The 19,335-nt window shown below is 40.7% G+C and overlaps 1 protein-coding gene across 2 annotated transcripts; it reads left to right on the top strand.

Moving 5' to 3' along the window:
- Positions 1-856: 856 nt before the first annotated feature.
- Positions 857-4,945, top strand: LOC112197796 (sugar transporter ERD6-like 16). 2 transcript variants are annotated; one of them, XM_024338649.2, is made up of 18 exons: positions 857-1,669; positions 1,885-1,947; positions 2,029-2,118; positions 2,222-2,281; positions 2,393-2,458; positions 2,548-2,613; positions 2,717-2,792; positions 2,883-2,947; positions 3,030-3,122; positions 3,215-3,295; positions 3,395-3,479; positions 3,573-3,616; positions 3,711-3,773; positions 3,862-3,921; positions 4,011-4,064; positions 4,182-4,241; positions 4,338-4,452; positions 4,571-4,945. In XM_024338649.2, exons 1-18 carry the CDS (start codon positions 1,481-1,483, stop codon positions 4,711-4,713), a joined length of 1,473 nt encoding a protein of 490 aa, XP_024194417.1. In that variant the 5' UTR covers positions 857-1,480; the 3' UTR covers positions 4,714-4,945. The 2 variants fall into 2 exon arrangements, with proteins under 2 accessions (XP_024194417.1, XP_024194418.1); XM_024338650.1 differs by having other exon boundaries at positions 1,528-1,669; positions 1,811-1,947.
- The last annotated feature ends 14,390 nt before the right edge of the window (positions 4,946-19,335 follow it).

Here is a 19,335-nt window from a genome sequence, read left to right as displayed (position 1 = left end):
GGGGAATTTCTTTTAAATCAGATTCCAGGAGACGGCCAGATTTTTCTTTTGACAAATGTGGAAGCTAGTTGTCACTGGTAATTAGTGCAACTCATAATTATAAGTTCGGGCCCAGTATGATAAAATATCTCCCACCTTTGTTGTGACAACCTCCAATACTATGAATCAAGATGAAATGTCTCTTCTTGGCTGGGTGCAAGATCATGAAATATCTCGTCTTGGTTCTGTGTAGGATCGAATCGACTTATACAATGTGTATGTATATCATTGTCTTTCTTTCAATGATAGAGGCACCCTTCAATTCACTAATCATTTTTCATTGACATCGTCTCACTTGGATCAAAACAAAGCCAATAGCACTCCTACAATGTTGATGAATGTGATTCTCATCGAAACCAATAGATAATATACAATATATGGAAACATGGATTGTGACCTGAAATGATTACATTATACACGTTAAATCTAATATGTAGGAATTGTTGAGTCAATCATGTATATCAAACTTACAATTCTAAATTACCACAGTGTGATTGCACCTTACAAACGTAGAAAAATCAATATAAGGCCGGTACTTAGGGATGAGCTCACAATGCATGGTTTTGTTTGGAATTGCTGTTCTAAGAGTGCTTCTGTTAAGAAGCGCTTCTTGTAGAAGTGATTTTGTTAGAAACACAAAAGGTTTATTCCTAATAGTTTCAAAAAAAAAAAAAAAAAAAAACAATTGTAAGAGCACTGTAAGTGTTTCTAGAAGCGCTTCCATAACTTGAAAAAACTTCTTGTTTACCCAAAATACAGTCACCAATTAAAAGCACTTTGGTATATCAAACTTAGGAATTTTTTTTCCAAATTAAAGTATTTACTTCCATGGTTTCCTCTGCATGCACATTTTATTCCTCAAATAAGTTTTCTTCTTGCCAGCTTCATGTTCCTCACTAACAAACAAGCACATTACACTGTACTACACGCAATATTCCAGTGTCTTGCCGCCATAGCCGATTTGTTTAGCTTCTTAGTCCATCGGTCCGAGTAAGGTCCACGTACGCATGCAAATATAACCAAAACTCAATCATACATTACAGTCAGAAATCCACATGCTCGATTTTCTCCAAATTGCAGTTCAAAACAAACTCATGCTCTTAGTCCCGTTTTAACAATACCAATTGGGAGCATGTACAGCTTCATCCCACATGCAATGCAATCCACTCCCCATCAGATTCTACCTCCTATTATTAGTAGGTTTCCCAATCAATTAGCAGACTTAGCCCCAAAAAAAATCAATTACAGCAGACAAATCCACAAAATATCTACCCCTGCACTTTTTCAACATGTGCTATATACTCCCAGAACAAAGTAATCATACAGGCCAAGATTTCCCTTGATCCCAACAAGTCCTACCAGGAGCTGAGCATAGCTCTTGCTTCTGTTCTTTTTCTTTTCTTTTTGGGTTTGAACTCTTAGAATAGTGAGAAATTTAGATATGGCAATTGGGCAGTGCAGAGATGTTGAGAACGGGGGAACCAATAGTCTTGGGGATTTGGAACAGCCCTTTATCAAACAAGAGAAGAAGGTTGGTGCTGATTATGAAGATGGTAGTACTGGTTCAATTGGGATGGTTTTGCTTAGCACATGTGTTGCAGTTTGTGGCTCTTTCGAGTTCGGATCATGTGTAAGTACTCTTGAAATTTCTGTGAGCATTTGAGTTGTAACTAGTCAGAGCAGTTATGGTGTTTCTGGTTTGATTATAACAAAGTTGGTGATGTACTGAAAGTTGTGTTCTTTTTGGTTGTTGGTGTTTTCTTCTGATTAGGGGGCACAAAAACAAAATAACCCAAAACAGAAAAAAGGGTTTGTTTAGCTTAGCTTAAGTTATTATTTTGGCAGGTGGGCTATTCAGCACCCACTCAATCAGCTATCAGGGAGGATCTCAATCTCTCTCTAGCTCAGGTTTGCCTTGGATCTCTTTGCCCTTCATATTTCCATGAATTATAGTAAAGTGACTTGCAAGTAATTTGAGTCATCTGGCAGTTCTCCATGTTTGGCTCTATACTGACTATTGGTGCAATGCTGGGTGCTATCACAAGTGGTAGGATTGCGGACTTTCATGGTCGAAAGGGGGTATGCTTTCTTGTGTAAAAAGAAGAAAATTTGAAGCTTAATTAGTAATAACCAGTGACTTGAACCTTGTACTAAGCTTCTTGAAATTTTATGGACTAATCAGGCAATGAGCATGTCAGCCACTTTCTGTATTACAGGATGGCTAGCCATCTATTTCTCTGAGGTATATGCTGTTAATTTGGTTCATTTGGACACTTGCATTTAATTGCAGACAGTCAATTAGTTTCTTATTACTAAAAGCACTAATTTCAGAGTGGTTAAAAATCTGATGCAGGGAGCTTTGTCACTTGACATAGGAAGGTTTTTAACTGGATATGGAATTGGAGTTTTCTCTTATGTGGTAAATATTTTTACCAACTGATGGTTTTAATTCATTATGATGACATAAAGTTTAAGATATTCACTACATTTAGTAATGTGGATCAACAGATCCCAATATTTATAGCAGAAATCGCGCCCAAAAATCTCCGTGGAGGGCTTACAACATTAAATCAGGTAAGGCAGATATGGGCTTGCAACATTAAATCAGGTTGGTCCTAACTTAAAAGTGTATGATCATTAATCTACTGTTCTCCTTTTGCCTATTGTTGTTCTGCAGCTCATGATTGTTACTGGATCCTCAGTTTCATTTGTATTAGGAACGATTATAAGTTGGAGGACACTAGCTATAGCTGGTAAGATCTGTTTCCATACGACATTTCGTTTTTCGTAATTAAAAAATACCAAACTTGTTGAGGGGCTGATTGTTGATTTTTGGTCTGAAGGAATCCTTCCCTGCATTGTCTTGCTTGTTGGTCTATGGTTTGTTCCCGAGTCCCCTAGATGGCTGGTAAGAAATTCAAATAACCTTTCAACCCTGATGCGTTTCACTTTTCCACTACAAAAATATAGGCTGATATCCTTGTTTTCAGGCAAAGATTGGCCATGAGAATGAGTTCCAAGTTGCACTGCAAAGACTTCGCGGAAAATATGCAGATATATCTGATGAAACAGCTGAAATAAAAGTACTTCTTCTCAACCTGGAAAACATGAACAGAATCATTTTTAGTTCATAAGCAACATGTTTAACAAAATGACCATGTATGCTTCTTGACAGGAATATATTGTCACTCTACAAAGCCTTCCAAAATCCGGAGTGTTGGATTTGTTTCAAAGCAAATACATTCGTTTGGTGATTGTAAGCCATTTCTTCTGTAGCTTTTCCACTGTTTACTGCTTTTAACCAAATGACTTCATTTTTGTACTGAAACTTCCTGAACTTGGTGATTGGTTCTAGATTGGAGTTGGATTGATGGTATTTCAACAGTTTGGAGGTATTAATGGGATAGGATTCTATGCAAGTCAAACCTTTGAAGAAGCTGGTATACAACTGCAGCTTGGCACTTCATTTCATTTGGTTTTTCCTACTAATCTTACATGTAAAACTTACTCCACTTCCTTAATGCTAACTTCAGGTATCTCAAGCAAAATTGGAACCATAGCTTATGCATGTGTTCAGGTAATCAATCACTTTTGTTCTATTTTGTGTTGTAGTTCACATCTTTGAGTTTTATGGGTTTATGGTTTACAGCTCATGTGAAATCCATTTACAGGTCCCAATTACTGTAGTGGGAGCAATGCTTATCGATAGGTCAGGAAGGAGACCTCTTATAATGGTATAAATTGATCCTGGTTTCTTACAGAGAACTTGTTTTTGGTGAAAAGTTAAAGCATTTTCATAATTTATTTTGTTTTGATATGAAGGTTTCAGCAACTGGAACATTCCTAGGCTGTTTTCTAGCAGGAACTTCTTTCTTTCTTAAGGTATATGTTTTTTTGATAAAGTCAATCTTTTCTGTCTTTTTACTGGTATATCATGGTCTAAAGTTGTATTTACCATCACTCTAAATCAGGAATATGGTTTGCTGCTTAATTGTGTACCAACAATAGCTGTCTCTGGTGTGCTGGTGAGTTATCCCACTTCCTACAATTCAAACTCGAAAAGCATCATGTGATTCACAATTTTACTGCATCTGCTCATTTTACTTTGATCATTTTTCTGACTTTTCTCCCTTTGACATCAGATTTACATTGCATTTTTCTCAATCGGAATGGGAGCAGTTCCTTGGGTGATAATGTCTGAGGTAATTAAGCCATTGTTAATGTTATGAAGCATTTCAAACCAAATATAGTCAAACTATATTCAATACATATGCATATATGGTTGCTTTAATTTGCAGATCTTTCCAATCCATGTGAAAGGAGCTGCTGGTAGCTTAGTGGTGCTTGTGAACTGGTTGGGTGCTTGGGCAGTCTCTTATACTTACAACTTCCTTATGAGCTGGAGTTCCTCAAGTAATATTTTGAAGCTTTTGAACAAAGAAAAACACATATATACACGATACTGATAAATTGGTTTGAATTGATTCACTGTTGAAGTCTAATTCATATGTGCATTTGATTTGTCTTGCAGGAACTTATTACATGTATTCTGGATTCTCTTTGTTGACTATCCTATTTATGGCAAAGTTGTTGCCAGAGACCAAAGGAAAAACACTAGAAGAAATTCAGGCATGCATCAAGTCAGATAGAAGAGAACAAGATATCTTGAACTGATAATCTTTAGGGTAGATATTGGCTCTATTGAAGTGTCTTCTCCATTTTGATCCGGAGGTGAACTTTCACATAGGAGGGACTAGAGCTACAAGAAGTGCTGATTCTCGTTGATCATGTGTCAAATTCCTTGGCTGTTTCCACCCTAAAGTTTGCTAAATATGTTCGTAATGTATTCATTTAGGTGGAAGTTTGATGCAGTCTATAATAAAGAGCCCTAGCTTTCACTCTTTCAGCTCTCCAAGCAAATTTTCCCCATATTATTATAGTTGTCACTGTGATACATGGATTTTCTCTTCTTTAATAAAAAACAATAAAAACCAATTTTCTCAATGAATTAATCCTCAACATTAAAAAAATTCTAAAATGAAAAGATCTCTACATCTCTAGCCTTGGAGAATCAAAAAATTGATTCAGGATATTAAAGTTCGTGCTAAAAGATGTCTTTTCAAATTTTTTTTTTTTTTTGAATAAAGAGGTCATTCCATTATGTAATTTAGCAAGCAGTACAAAAACGATCCATCTCTATGGGGTCGACAGAAAGAACCGTTTCGTAAAAACTACTACAAAGTCATCCCTAACTAAAAGAGCACTAGTTTGTTTGATCTCCTAGCACACCTACCTTTTAGGATTAAACCCAAAACAAAGAAAAGTAGAGCCCCGAAGAAGACTAAAATACCCCAATCGGGACGACGAGGTCTCTCTTTTCTTTGCGATCTCTCCCGCTCAATGCAAGAAAAAAATAGGCCCATCTCATTAAAGAATGAAGGCCCAAAACTAAATTAACATTTAAAGACAAAACAATTGCCCAGGCCCTAAACAAAACCTTAGTAGCCCAATACCAGGCCCAACCCAAGCACCTAGAGAAAACCCCAGATGTGAAAGCATTCAAGTAGCCGCTATGCACCACTCGCCGGAGAACGTCATCTGCGCTACCACCCCCATTGATAGCACCCTCTTGGAGGTCGCCACCCATTCCAACAAGTAGCCAGGACAGAAATGGATCCAATTCCAGTAGAAGAGATCGAGCCTCACCACCATTCTCGAAACCCAAAACCAACCCAACATCCACCTCTGCCGCCGAAGAAGAATTGGGATCACCACTGGTCCCTATGTCCTTCATTACAATCGACCGATTACAGCCGTGCCAAAGAGCACCACCACCATGCTTAGAAACCCAGACACAGATGCCCACCCTCGCAGCCTTCATCCAACCAGCAACCCGGTCCCAAGCCTAGATCAATTCCATAATAGTCACCAGAGGACCATTGTTGCGAGCACAAACCACACCCGCAACCACGAGAACAAGGCCGCAGCCTACAGAAAGCAAGCGCCATCGAGCGAGCCCGGCAACACCAAGGTACAGCCAAGACGAAGATAAAGAAACCCCCTCCTTGGTTGAGAATGCAAGGCAGCCACTAGCCAGACCTAGTCGATGCCGAGAACGCTCTCTCGCGAGAGTCAGAGAGAAAACCATCTTTTTTTGCGAAGTGTTGTTATCATGTGTTAGATCATTTTATGTCTTTTTATTTTGTTCAAACATATTTAGAGTGAATTCAATTTGAGAAACTCAGACATAAACTTCAAAGTTCAAACTTTTATTAGAAAAAAATCATACTGTTGTAGAGAAACTGAAATTGAGAGAAATTCGCTGTGTATTCTCATTGATAATAGGGGTCTCTTTATATAGAGGATTACAATGCATAGAATCTCAATCATACAAGGAAAGTAATCTTACATTGAATAGGAATCTAGATCCTTCTAATTTAACCCTATTACCACTAGGTCAAGTAACCTAGAGTTTGGGCCAAACACAAATTAGGGTTTACTTGAACACTCCCCCTTGTGTTGCCCAAACGCGGTGCTTCTCTCGTTGCCTCGTTAAAAACCTTGCCGAGTATCAAAAACCCAGTGGGACAAAAATAACCTCGGTCGAAGGGACAAAGAGCACAACACACCCTTCACGTTTCGAGACCATATATGTAGACATCTCCCCCTGATGTCTGCATCTCCCCCTGATGACTGCATCTCCCCCTGATGACTACGGTCATGGGAGTTCGGATAACTTCCGCAAACGATGTTACCAACATGTTTCTCGAAAGTGGAATTTAGGCAATGACTTAGTGAGCAAGTCTGCCATACTGACCTCAGATTGAACCTAGTTCACTTTGATCTTGAGGAGAGTCTGTTGTTGCTGATTATCCTTAGTGTTGTCGCTTTTGATGTAGCCTTTGCTTCAAAACAAGAAGCATTATCCTATATGCTCGTAGGCTCATCTGTGGTAGACTTCAAACCACAATTGTTCGAACATGCGTAACTATGGATCCAATCCATATACATTCACGAATCACTTCGTGAAGAGCAATAATCTCTACATTGTTTGAAGATATAGCGATTAGGGTCTGCTCTGTAGACCTCCAAGATATCACGGTCTTTTCCCATGGTGAACACTTAACTAGTTTTGGGAACGACCTTTGTGTGGGTCAGAGAGATACCCAATATCAGCAAAACCTTCCAAAACACATGTCGTTTTGGGATGAGGACAGTGGACGCAGGCCAGTGTTGGCGGCGTTCTTGGTGTGTGATGGGTCCGAATCTATCATCTCTCTGTAGGGATAAAGCATACCCATATCAGTCGTACATCTAGCATCGAAAGATATCTTTTACACCAATCCAATGGCGTCGCGTTGGCGCAGAGCTATACCTTAGCTAACAAGTTCATGGCAAATGAGATGTCCGGTCTTGTGCATTGAGCTAAATACAATAATGCGCCTATTGCACTTATGTAAGACACTTCTGCCTCTAGCACATCTTCATCATCATCCTTCAGACGAAGAGGATCATTTTCAGGATCAAGACTACGGACGATCATGGGGGTGCTTGAAGGTTTGACCTTGTCAAAATGCCTAAGCATCTATCAACACGATGCTCAAGTTCCAAACCGAGACATAATCGTGTTCTCCCAAAATCCTTCATCTCAAACTCGGATTTCTAGTGTTCAGCGGTTTCCCTTAACTCTTTAAGGGCTTCCAATAAAGATCATGTCCAACATGAACCGAGATAGAATCTGAAACTTGTTATGGAAACGCGTGGGCATGTCCCTTCCCAATCAAGTAGTCACTTTAGTGAGCGTTTCAACCTTATTACAAACGCGCTCCATGGTCTAGAGCCACTTGACTTGGGTAAATGAAGTTCACCATGAACCTTCATGTATATTCCGTATCTAGATCCCCATAGAGATACGTAGTGACCACATTTGTAAGCTGCATGTTCAGTTATTTGGAAACTACCAAACTGACCAGGTAGTGGAGTTCAGTGACTTCCATTACGAGAGAATATGTCTCATCGTAGTCGATTCCAGGGCGTTTTGTGAGAAACCTTGCGCCATAAGGTGAGATTGCCATCTCTTTTTCTCATCACGCTTTCTAACGAAGACCCATTAGTCAATAGGTTTTATGTCAGGAGGTGTTGGCATTACTGGCTCAGAAAACTTCCTCTTCGTTAGAGAATCCATCTTAACCTGGATCGCATCTTTCTATTTAGGCTAAATTTCTCTACGTTGGCATTCATTCATCAACGGAGCGTGGTTCGATATCATCGGACTCAACAAACTCATGCGCATGCGCAACTACATCATCATTATGATGGAGTTTCTATCCCACGTCTCATGTACACTAGTGTAATTTTCATAGAGCTCTATATTCTCAGGAATAGGTTCTGACGTTGAGGCGTCCCCCAACGATAACCATAACCCGGAAGATTCTCATGAGATAGATTTTGAGTCTTGATGATCAAAGGATTGGAATGTGCCAAAGTATCCTTCGAACCCACGGGCCTCCCATGCATTCTAGCTGGGGCCATGGCCTATAACGCCAAAGTGCCACTCTTTATGGCGTTGGCGCCATGCCTACCTCCGTGTAGGGTGGTGCAACATCCTCTCGTAGGGACGTCCATCCTTGCAAGAATGTTTGCAGCATATTTGTGTGATCTCGTCACTTTAGTAGGGATCGAGATGAGACATAGTAGGGACAGACTATGACAATTCCTGTCGTTCCTGTTGAACATTCGTATTCTTATCTCCCCCTAACGACGGGAAGACTGTCTCATCAAAGTGACATCCGCAAATCTAGCGGTAAGGAGATCGCCTAGCAAGGGCATTTAAGTGGCGGACGATTGTTGGAAGCTCAAATCCAACGTAGTTGCCCATTCGTCTGTAAGGACCCATTATAGAGCGCTGTGGCGGCGCAATTGGCACATAAATGGCACACTCAAATATGTGTAAGTACGATACTTGTACCCAGTCACTAGTTGTATCGCAGAGGTAGATTGAGTGGCAGTGGGTCGTAGACGAATTAGCATAGCTGCATGTGATATTGCATCACCCCAAGCGGATATAAGGAGGTTGGTGCGCATTACCAATGTTCGGACTACCATCGTAGTCATTTCCGCGAGACCATTTGGGTGTGCTCAAGGGAATATGATGTCCAACATTAGTCCCAAATGCAATAACCATTGAAAGTCTTCGATGTAAACTCACTAGCATAGTCAAATCCAATTGACTGAATATGATGATTTGGGGAGCGAGCCCGTTGTCATATGCTGTGTGCTAGGAGTGTTTCATAAGCAGCATTACAAGTGGACAATGGCATAACACGTGACCAGCGTGTTTGCATGTCAACCAACATCATGAGATATTTAAACGTCTGCAAGTTGGTTGAATCAGTTCAGAGAATCCCTATGGATTCTATGTAAGAACATAATGAGTATTTTCATATCCTTTGCATAGGACGGTCTCAGTCCTAGTTTCCCTAAGGAACGGGCTTTGTAAAACGAGCGAGAGGCTTTAGAAGCAACCAATGAGAATTTTGGTTAGGCCTGAGCGTCTGAAACGCTATTTTGAAACAATGGTGATTGCAGCATCACCTAGGGCGCCATCACCATGATGGACGCCATCCATGCAGTCATGGATAGGGACTACGCCAGCCCTAGGCTGGTGGTGGACGGAGGCGGTGCCCTAGGCAGCAGCGTCGGTCACACTTAGTCTAAGAATCAACTTTTGATTCATGCTTCATTTCGCTCGAGAGAAAAGATGTCCGTGTGAAGTCTTTTGTAGACGGATCATCATATCATGACTAGGATGATCTATCCTGTCGTGACAAAGCCAATATGTGTCTAAATCCAAGCGATCTTCTCTCATAACTTTATTGGATTTAATAGCTCGAATAGTGACATAAAGTCCACTAGAGAGGCACATAAACTTCTTTAAGATGCGCCTTTGTTCACAATCATTAGAGATATTGCAAAGGAACTCATTTCTGTTCTCTACATGCGTTTTCGCATGGAATCCGTTGGCTACTTATAGGTGCGATTTACCCTAAGAGCGTAGAGAGTTTTTTGCGACAGTAATCAAGGTGCCCTTTGGCAAGGGGAACTTGGGCTATTCCATGTCCTTGAATTAATACTGATGGCCCAGCCATCGTAGTCACAAAGTAATATGCTTAGAATCAAAATTGAGTCATAATGAAAAGAACTCGAAATTTTATTCATAAGCCAACGGAGTACATCATTGTCTCTTAACCATTAGGAGAATCTAACCCAAATGCTAGCTAATGCAAAACAATGGTAGTCGTCTAACTTCTTTCAGTAATTCCAAAATACATGTGACCAGGTGAGTAGAGAGATGTCGGTGGAGCAAGGCTCGCTTAAGTACCACTAATCTCAGAACCTTCCTAGACATCACACTTACTTTGAAGAAAGACTAAACCATTGACATTTACTACAAAGTATATGACAATTGCCTATTACATCTCTTGGAAAAAATAAAGATTTAAACAGAATTGGCGATCTATTGATCCCAGCCAGATTTGTAGTCTTCAACCCTTCACTCTAGATCATCTTCTTGTCTTCTTGTTCCACATAGTGAGCTTCTCTTGCTTCACAATATGCTTTGTAGGCGGTGACAATTTCTTCACGAGCTCTACAAATGTGTGCCCAATGATTGGATACTCCACATCGAGAACATACATCTCTTTGCTCAGACTCTATTGATTGAGGTGCTTTGAAAGCGTCATTTAGATGGCTCTTAATGTTGGTGGCGCCACCAACATGGCCAGAGGCGTTGCCTCCCTCTCTATTTCCACGTTGACCTCTTCAGTTCCGTGTTCGCCTATTTTGGCGGTTACCTTCCCAAGTAGAGCGATTATATGGACCAGAACGTCTAGAAGTATCCCTAAGATTAGGTTTTCGCTCTTGGCACCCTCTCTTAGGGGCGCGGCTATACTTTGATTCCGGAATATACTCTGTTTCCACGAATCTCGAATTATAGTTCTTCACAAGGGTGTTGTCATGCTTTTCAACGACATTCATAGCTCCAATGAGCTCATGAAACCTTGTGATTCGTTCTGCAATAACATCGATTCGATAGTTCTTAGCAACCATCAATGCAGAGAAGGGGAAGGTAGAGAGAGTCTTCTCAATCAACATCGCATCTGTGATCACTTTACCACAGAATTCAATTAAGGATTTAATGCGAAGTGCTTCCGAGTTGTAGTCAAGAACTGACTTGAAATCACAAAAGCGGAGGCTATACCATCTCACTTCTAGGTCAGGAAGCAGGGAGTCACGGACATTGCCAAATCTTTCTTCGAGTGAGACCCACAGCCTTCTGGGGTCTTCTTCATTTATACACTCGTACTGGAGCGAATCATCCATATGAGGAGTTATTAGGGTGATGGCTTTCGCCTTATTTGCCTATAAGGCTGCTCTATCTGCTTCCAAAGCTTGAGCTTGCTCAACAGTTAGGACGTCCTGGCTAGGCTCGAGAATCGTATCCAGGATTCCATCGGCCTTGAGATGCTGGCAGACATCACGAACCCACCTGTGATATTCAGAGCCAGTTGTTCCCAATGGAGCAAAATCCAATTTGTTCAGGTTACTCATCCTGAAAGAGAACAAGAAATTAGGGTTAGTTTCGGAGCGAAAAAAGCTACCACGAAAACAAATAAAATTTCTGAGCGTAGTCGCTTCTAAGAAATTAGGAATTTCCAAGCGTAGTCGCTTCCAAGAAATTCGATTCCAAGAGGGGTTGGATTAGATCGAAACAATGATGTTTGTGGTCGATCGTTTCTTCTCAACAAACTCTAAGTTTGGAGGACTCTACAAGCTCCAAGCTTGGAGTGAGCATGAACCCCCACAGTTCGGCTTAATTAGGTCTCCCCTATGATGTAGAAAGAGGGGTAGAAGAAGGGAGGTTGCAAGTCCCCGAGAAAAGAAGCGAAAAAGAATAAAAAAACTTCAAAAACGGGAACTTTTAGTAAACCATACCTCTTAGGATTGCAAAGCGTATTCGATCCTCATTGTAGGATTGCAGAGCGTATTCGATCCTCGTTGTAGGATTGCAGACGAGCTTCAGTCCTAGGCGAATCAAACTTGTTGAAATTCGGAGCAGATTCGCTTCTGAACAGCTCCCACTCCGATTAGTGTACAGATCTCAAAACTACTCCAATTGGACTTAAATTTGGAAGTCATATAGAAGAGACAGAGATGAACAACTTTGATGAAGGAAGAATTTTTATCTGAAGTCCTGAACTAGACGTTTCAGGGCTTGCAAACTGACTGATATGCACAGGAACGAGGATGCTGAACAGCTCTTACCTCGAATGGTGTACAGGTCTCAAAAAGACTCAAATATGGCTGCAATTTGGAGGAGATAGAAGATACATAGATGAACAACTTTAATGAAGAAAGGATTTTGATCAGAGGTCCCGAACAAGATGTTTCGGGGCGTGCAAGCAGCCTGATCTGCACAGGAACGAGCGTGCTGCTGTGCTGCAGGGGGCAACAGGCGTGCGACAATGCTGCAGGGGAAGTAGGCTGCACACGGGTGCGCAAGGGCTGCAGGGGCAGCGTACGGCATGGCTAGCAAGGTCTAGGAGCTTGCGGTAGTTTTTTGGTGAGAAGAGTTTTGGTTTTTAGGGCTAGGGTTAGGGCTCGTGCTGATAACGTGTTGTAGATAAACTGAAATTGAGAGAAATTCACTGTGTATTCTCATTGATAATAGGGCTCTCTTTATATAGAAGATTACAATGCATAGAATCTCAATCATACAAGGAAAGTAATCTTACATTGAATAGGAATCTAGATCCTTCTAATTTAACCATATTACCACTAGGTCAAGTAACCTAGAATTTGGGCCAAACACAAATTAGGGTTTACTTGAACACATACATATAAATTTTTCTATCAACAGAAGCCACATAAGTAAACTTTTCATATATAGTGTATGTCTATAATTAATATTTTTTTTCTAATTTTTTATGTGTCTCATTTTCTAATATGTAGAAAGTAAAATCAAGTGCTAAAGAATGGTTACTATCCTGAATTTTAGAGGTAAAATCATTTCAGTCCTGCTCTTCTACTTTTATTAGACATATCCATGCACTTTCAATTTTGATCCAATAGGTCCAGTCCGTTAGTCTTTTGTTAAGTGATCGAGTTGGTTAACTTGCTGACGTGGCTGATGTTTTATGACATGGCGATGGGGTGACATATCTAGTCAGCTTAGGAGTTACATAGACTTGGTGAGCTTTTTTTGATGACGTGCCACCTTATGATTGAATGAGTGTGTCACACTATTAGAAATCAATCAAAATAAATTTCTCTAACAAATGACCCAACCATTACTCGAATCTAGAAATGAGCGCGGGTCAACCTGGCTCGGTTTTGGGCCAAAACCGCATCAGGCCTGTATCATTCAGTAGGCTTAAAATTTGGATTGAAACTAAATGGGCCCAAAAATTTGGGTGACCAGAATTTTCAGGTCGGCCCAGTTCGGTTTATGTTGTATTGGGCTTTTTTTAGTTTTTGGTCGTCGTTGTTGTTGCTCGGCGACATTGGTCTGGTCATCGTTGTTGGTCAGCGGCATTGGTCGGTGTTGTTGGTTGGTGACGTTGACGGTCGGCGGCGTTGTTCACCAGTCATTGGTTCGGCGGTTGTCTTCTAAGCAGCAGGCAGAGATGAGAAGGTCGAGAGAGATGAGAGCCTTAGTTTCATCTTTAGGGTTTTCTCCTACTAAGTGGAATCGGGTGTAATAGGGTTTAGGTGTAACTTGATAGCCAATGACAATTTGACAACCATGAGAAATAATTAGTGTTCTAAAATACGGCCGCCCAGGCCGACTAGACACTGGGCGGCGCCTCTCCGCCTTGAGGAATGCATAATCGGAGCTTCTGGACGTTTGTGATTTAGGCGGGCGCCCAGGCGGCCTGGGCGGCTCGTTGGGCGTTTTTTTATATTCGCGATTAAGACCTAATGTCCCAAATTCATCGGGTTACTTCGTCCTAAAGGCCAAAACGCCGTTACTCAGCTCAGTCGCTGGTGACTGGTGAGCCTCTCTCTCTCGCTTGACCTTCTTTTCCGGCGTTGCTGTCACTCTCTATTTCTCTCTGGAATTCTGGAACCAGATGGGAACTCTGAAGCAAATCGGATCAGAAGCTTCTTCGTCGCTCTGGGTCTTTCTCTCTGTGCACGAGGCTGAACTCTTAAGCAGATCGGAAGCATCTTCGTCCCTCGATACTGGAGTTGACTCTTCCTCCACCATCTCAACCGGCAGCTTCTTCGCCCCTCCGCTCCACAGCTCTTCCGCTCAGCTTCTCCAGGGTAAGTAATAATCTTTGCTTGAATTGATAATCATAATCTGGAAATTGATAATCTTTGTTCTTGTTGAGTTGATGGCTTGTTGCTGGAAAATGGAAATTGATAATCTTATTGGTCTTGTTGCTGGAATTGATAATCTTGTTGTTGAGTTAAGTTGTTGCTGGAAAGTGGAAATTCCGAAATTGATAATCTTCTTCACTTCTTGTAATATTGTTCTTGTTGGTGGAAATCTGAAATTGATAATCATAATCTTCTTCTTGTTGCTGGAAAAGTCGAAATTGATAATACTATTGTTTTGGAAATTGATAATCTGGAGACTGGATGTTTCTGTTGTAGGCAGTTGTTGATTTGGTGCTAATCCGTGCTATAATCATATAATGTGAACTGTTAAATTATAATGAGTTAAATTAGACAATTAGTTAATGGCTTAATGCTCAACTTTATTGTTAAGAAAGTTTATATATTTTTTAAAAATTAAAAAATACAAAACTGCCTATGCGCCGCTTAGGCACCCGCCTAGCCGCTCCTCCCCAGCCCACCGCCCGACTAGCGCCTAGCGTTTTTTAGAACCTTGGAAATAATATTAATTTAAATAAAAATTAGATATCAAATTTTTCAGTCAGTTGGATTTTTTTTGTTTTTTCCAGTCAATTCAAAGGCAGAACTCAGTCTTGAACCGGAAAAAAACCGGTCTGCATTGAAAATGTGACTTTTCTGCCGTATTTAATCCGATTTGGTGCCAGAGCCATTTTTTGAGCTGATTCGGTTGGTTTTGCACCTCCAGTTCGGTTTATGCCCAGCCCTACTTGAATCCATAACCTCTTGAATGCAGGTAAAAAACAAGCCACCATGCTAACCTTGTATAAATTGTCTTCAGTTTTTATATTTATACCACGTCCTTTGAATTTTCTCTTGGTTGAACTATATCTCTTTAAATTTAAAATAAAAATTCATTAATGTTTATGGAAAACCAAAATTGGGAGAGAATTGAGTCGTACTTTCATTGATAATAGAGGCATCTTTATATAGAGGATTACAAGACATAAAATCAGAGTTGTACAAGGAAAGATATAATCGGATATCTATGAATATCTCAGAGAATATCTCTAATTCAAAACTCTATTACAACTATGTCAAGTAACCTAGAGTTTGGGCCAAACACATATTTTGGATTTACTTGAACACTCCCCCTTGTGTCGCCCAAACATGGTGCTCCTCTGGTTGCCTCATTAAAAACCTTGCTGAGTAACAAAAACTCAGTGGGACAAAAATAACCTCGGTAGAAGAAGAAAAAGAGCACAACACACCCTTCACGTTTCAAGACCATACATGTAGACATCTCCCCCTGATGAATACGGTCATGGCAGTTCGGATAACTTTCGCAAACGATGCTACCAACATGTTTCTCGAAAGTGGAATTTAGGCAATGACTTAGTGAGTAAGTCTGCCACACTGTCCTCAGATCGAACCTAGTTCACTTTGATCTTGAGGAGAGTCTGTTGTTGTTGATTATGCTTGGTGTTGTCACTTTTGATGTAGCCTTGCTTCATTTGTTCAAAACAAGCAGTATTATCCTAAATGCTTGTAGGCTCATATGTGGTAGACTTCAAACTACAATTGTTCGAACATGCGTAATTATGGATCCAATCCATATACATTCACGAACCACTTTGTGAAGAGAAATAATCTCTGCATTGTTCGAAGATATAACGACTAGGGTCTGTTCTGTAGACCTCCAAGATATCGCGGTCTTACCCATGGTGAACACTTAACAAGTTTGGGAATGACCTTTGTGTGGGTCAAAGAGATACCCAATATCAGCAAAACCTTCCAAAACACATATCGTTTTGGGATGGGATAGAGAGAGCAGGCCAATGTTGGCTGCGTTCCTAGAGTGTGATGGGTCCTACTCCATCGTCTCTCTGTAGGGATAGAACAAGCCCATATCAATCGTACATCTCAAGTACGGAAAGATATCTTTTACACCAATCCAATGGCATTGCGTTGGCGTAGAGGTATAACTAGCTAACAAGTTCACAACATATGAGATATCATATCTTGTGCACTGAGTTAAGTACAATAATGAGCCTTTACCACATCTTCATCAACATCCTTTGGATGAAGAGAATCCTTTTCAGGATCAAGACTACGGATAATCATGGGGGTGCTTGAAGGTTTGACCTTATCAAAATGCCTAGGCATCTATCAACACGATACTCAAGTTCCAAACCGAGACATAACCATGTCCTCCCAAAATCCTTCATCTCAAAATCGAATTTCAAGTGTTAAGCGGTTTCCCTTAACTCTTTATGGGCTTCCAATGAAGATCATGTCCAACATGAACTGCGATAGAATTCGAAACTTGTTATGAAAACGCACGGGCATGTCCCTTCCCAATCAATAGTCACTTTAGTGAGCATTTAAACCTCTTTGTAAAATGCGCTCCGTGGTCTAGAGCCACTTGACTTGGGTAAATGAAGTTCACCATGAACCTTAATGTATATTTCGTATCTAGATCTCCATAGAGATATGTAGTGACTACATTTGTAAGCTACATGTTCAGTTATTCAGAAACTACCAAACTGACAGGATAGTGGAGTGCAATGACATCCATTACGAGAGAATATGTCTCATCATAGTCGATTCCATGGCGTTTTGTGAGAAGCCTTGCGCCATAAGGCTAGATTACCATCTCCTTTTCTCATCACGCTTTCTAACGAAGACCTATTAGTCAATAGGTTTTATGTTAGGAGGTGTTGGCATCACTGGCTCAAAACCTTCTTCTTCGTCAGAGAATCCAAATTAACTTGGATCGCATCTTTCCATTTGGCCCAAATTTCTCTACGTTGGCATTCATTCATCAACAAAGCGTGGTTCGATATCATCAGACTCAACAAACTCATGTGCAACGAAATGCGCAACTACATCATCAATTATGATGGAGTTTCTATCCCATGTCTCATGTACACTAGTGTAATTTTCATAGAGCTCTATATTCTCAAGAATAGGTTCTGACTTTGAGGTGCCCCCAACAATAACCATAATCCGGAAGATTATCATGAGACGGATTTTGAGTGTCGATGATCAAAGGATTGGAATGTGCCAAAGTATCTTTCGAACCCACGGGCCTCCTACGCATCCTAGCTGGGGCCATGACCTATAACACCAAAGTGCCACTCTCTTTGGTGTTGGCACCATGCCTACCTCCGTATAGGGTGGCGCTACATCCTCTCATAGGGACGTCCTTCCTTGCAAGCATATTTGTAGCAGATATGTGTAATCTCGTCACTTTAATAGGGATCAAGAGAAGACATGGCGCGGACAGACCACGATAATTTTTGTCATTCCTGCTGAACATTCGTGTTCTTTTCTCCCCCTAACGATGGGAAAACTGTCTCATCAAAGTGACATCCACAAATCTAGCGGTAAGGAGATCACCTAGCAAGGGCATTAAGTGGTGGACAATTGTTGGAGTCTCAAATCCAACTGAGTTGCCCATTCGTCTGTAAGGACCCATCATAGAGAGCTGTGGCTGCGCAATGGGCACATAAATGACACACTCAAAGATGCGTAAATATGATACTTGTACCCAGTCACTAGCTGTATCGCAGAGGTAGATTGAGTGACGGTGGGTCGCAGACGAATTAGCATAGCTGCATGCGATAATGCATCACCCTAAGCGGATATAAGGAGATTGGTGTGCATTACCAATGTCCAGACTATCATCGTAGTGGTTTCCACGAGATCATTTGGGTGTGTTCATGGGAATATGATGTCCAACATCAGTCCCAATGTAATAACCATCGAAAGTCTTCAATGTAAACTCTCTAGCATTATCAAGTCCAATTGAAGGAATAAGATGATCCGGGGAGTGTGCCCATTGTCATATGATATTTGCTAGGAGTATAATATAAGCATCATTTACAAGTGTACAATGGCATAACACGTGACTAGTGTGTTTGCGTGTCAACCAACATCATGAAATATTTAAGCATCTGCAAGTTGGTTGAATCTGTCCACAGAATCCCCATGGATTCTATGTAAGAATAGAATGAGTATTTTCTTATCATTTGTATAAGACGGTCTCAGTCCTAACTTTCCTAAGGAATAGGCTTTGTAAAACGAGCAAGAGGCTTTAGAAGCAACAAATGAGGATTTTGGTTGGGCCTGAGCGTCTAAAACGCTATTTGAAGCAAAGTTGGTGATTGCAGCATCACCTAGGGTGCCATCACCATGATGGACGCCATCCATGGTATCATAGATATGGACTGTGTAGGCCCTAGGTTGGTGGTGGACGGTGGCGGCGAGCACACTTAATCCAGGAATCAACTTTTGATTCCTGCTTCGTTTCGCTCGAGAGAAAGGATGTCCATGTGAAGTCTTTAGTAGATTGATCATCATATCATGACTAGGATGACCTATCCTGTTGTGACAAAGCCAATATGTGTCTAATTCCAAGAGATCTTCTCTCATAACTTTATTGGATTTAATAGCTCGAATAGTCACATAGAGTCCACTAGAGAGACACATAAACTTCTCTAAGATGCACCTTTGTTCGCAATCATTAGAGGTATTGCAAAGAAACTCATTTTCGTTCTCTACATGCATTTTTGCATGGAATCTGTTGCGTATTTATAGGTGCGATTTGTCCTAGGAGCGTAGAGAGTTTCTGTGATAGTAATCAAGGTGCAATTTAGCAAGGGGAACTTGGGCTATTCCATGTCCTTGAATTAATACTGATGGCCCAGCCATCGTAGTCACACAATCATATGCTTAGAATTAAAATGGAGTTATTAAAATAACCCAAAATTTTATTCATAAGCCAAAGGAGTACATCATTGTCTCTTAACCATTAAGATAATCTAATCCAAATGCTAGTTAATGCAAAACAAAGGTTGTAGTTTGACTTCTTTCGGTAACTCCAAAATAAATATGACCAGGTGAGTAGAGAGATGTCGGTGGAGCAAGGCT

Source organism: Rosa chinensis, chromosome 4 (genome assembly GCF_002994745.2).
Source record: "Rosa chinensis cultivar Old Blush chromosome 4, RchiOBHm-V2, whole genome shotgun sequence".
In the NCBI taxonomy this organism is placed as follows: Eukaryota; Viridiplantae; Streptophyta; class Magnoliopsida; order Rosales; family Rosaceae; genus Rosa; species Rosa chinensis.
The sequence above is the reverse complement of the archived record's forward strand: the minus strand, read 5'-3'. Positions and strand labels throughout refer to the sequence as shown.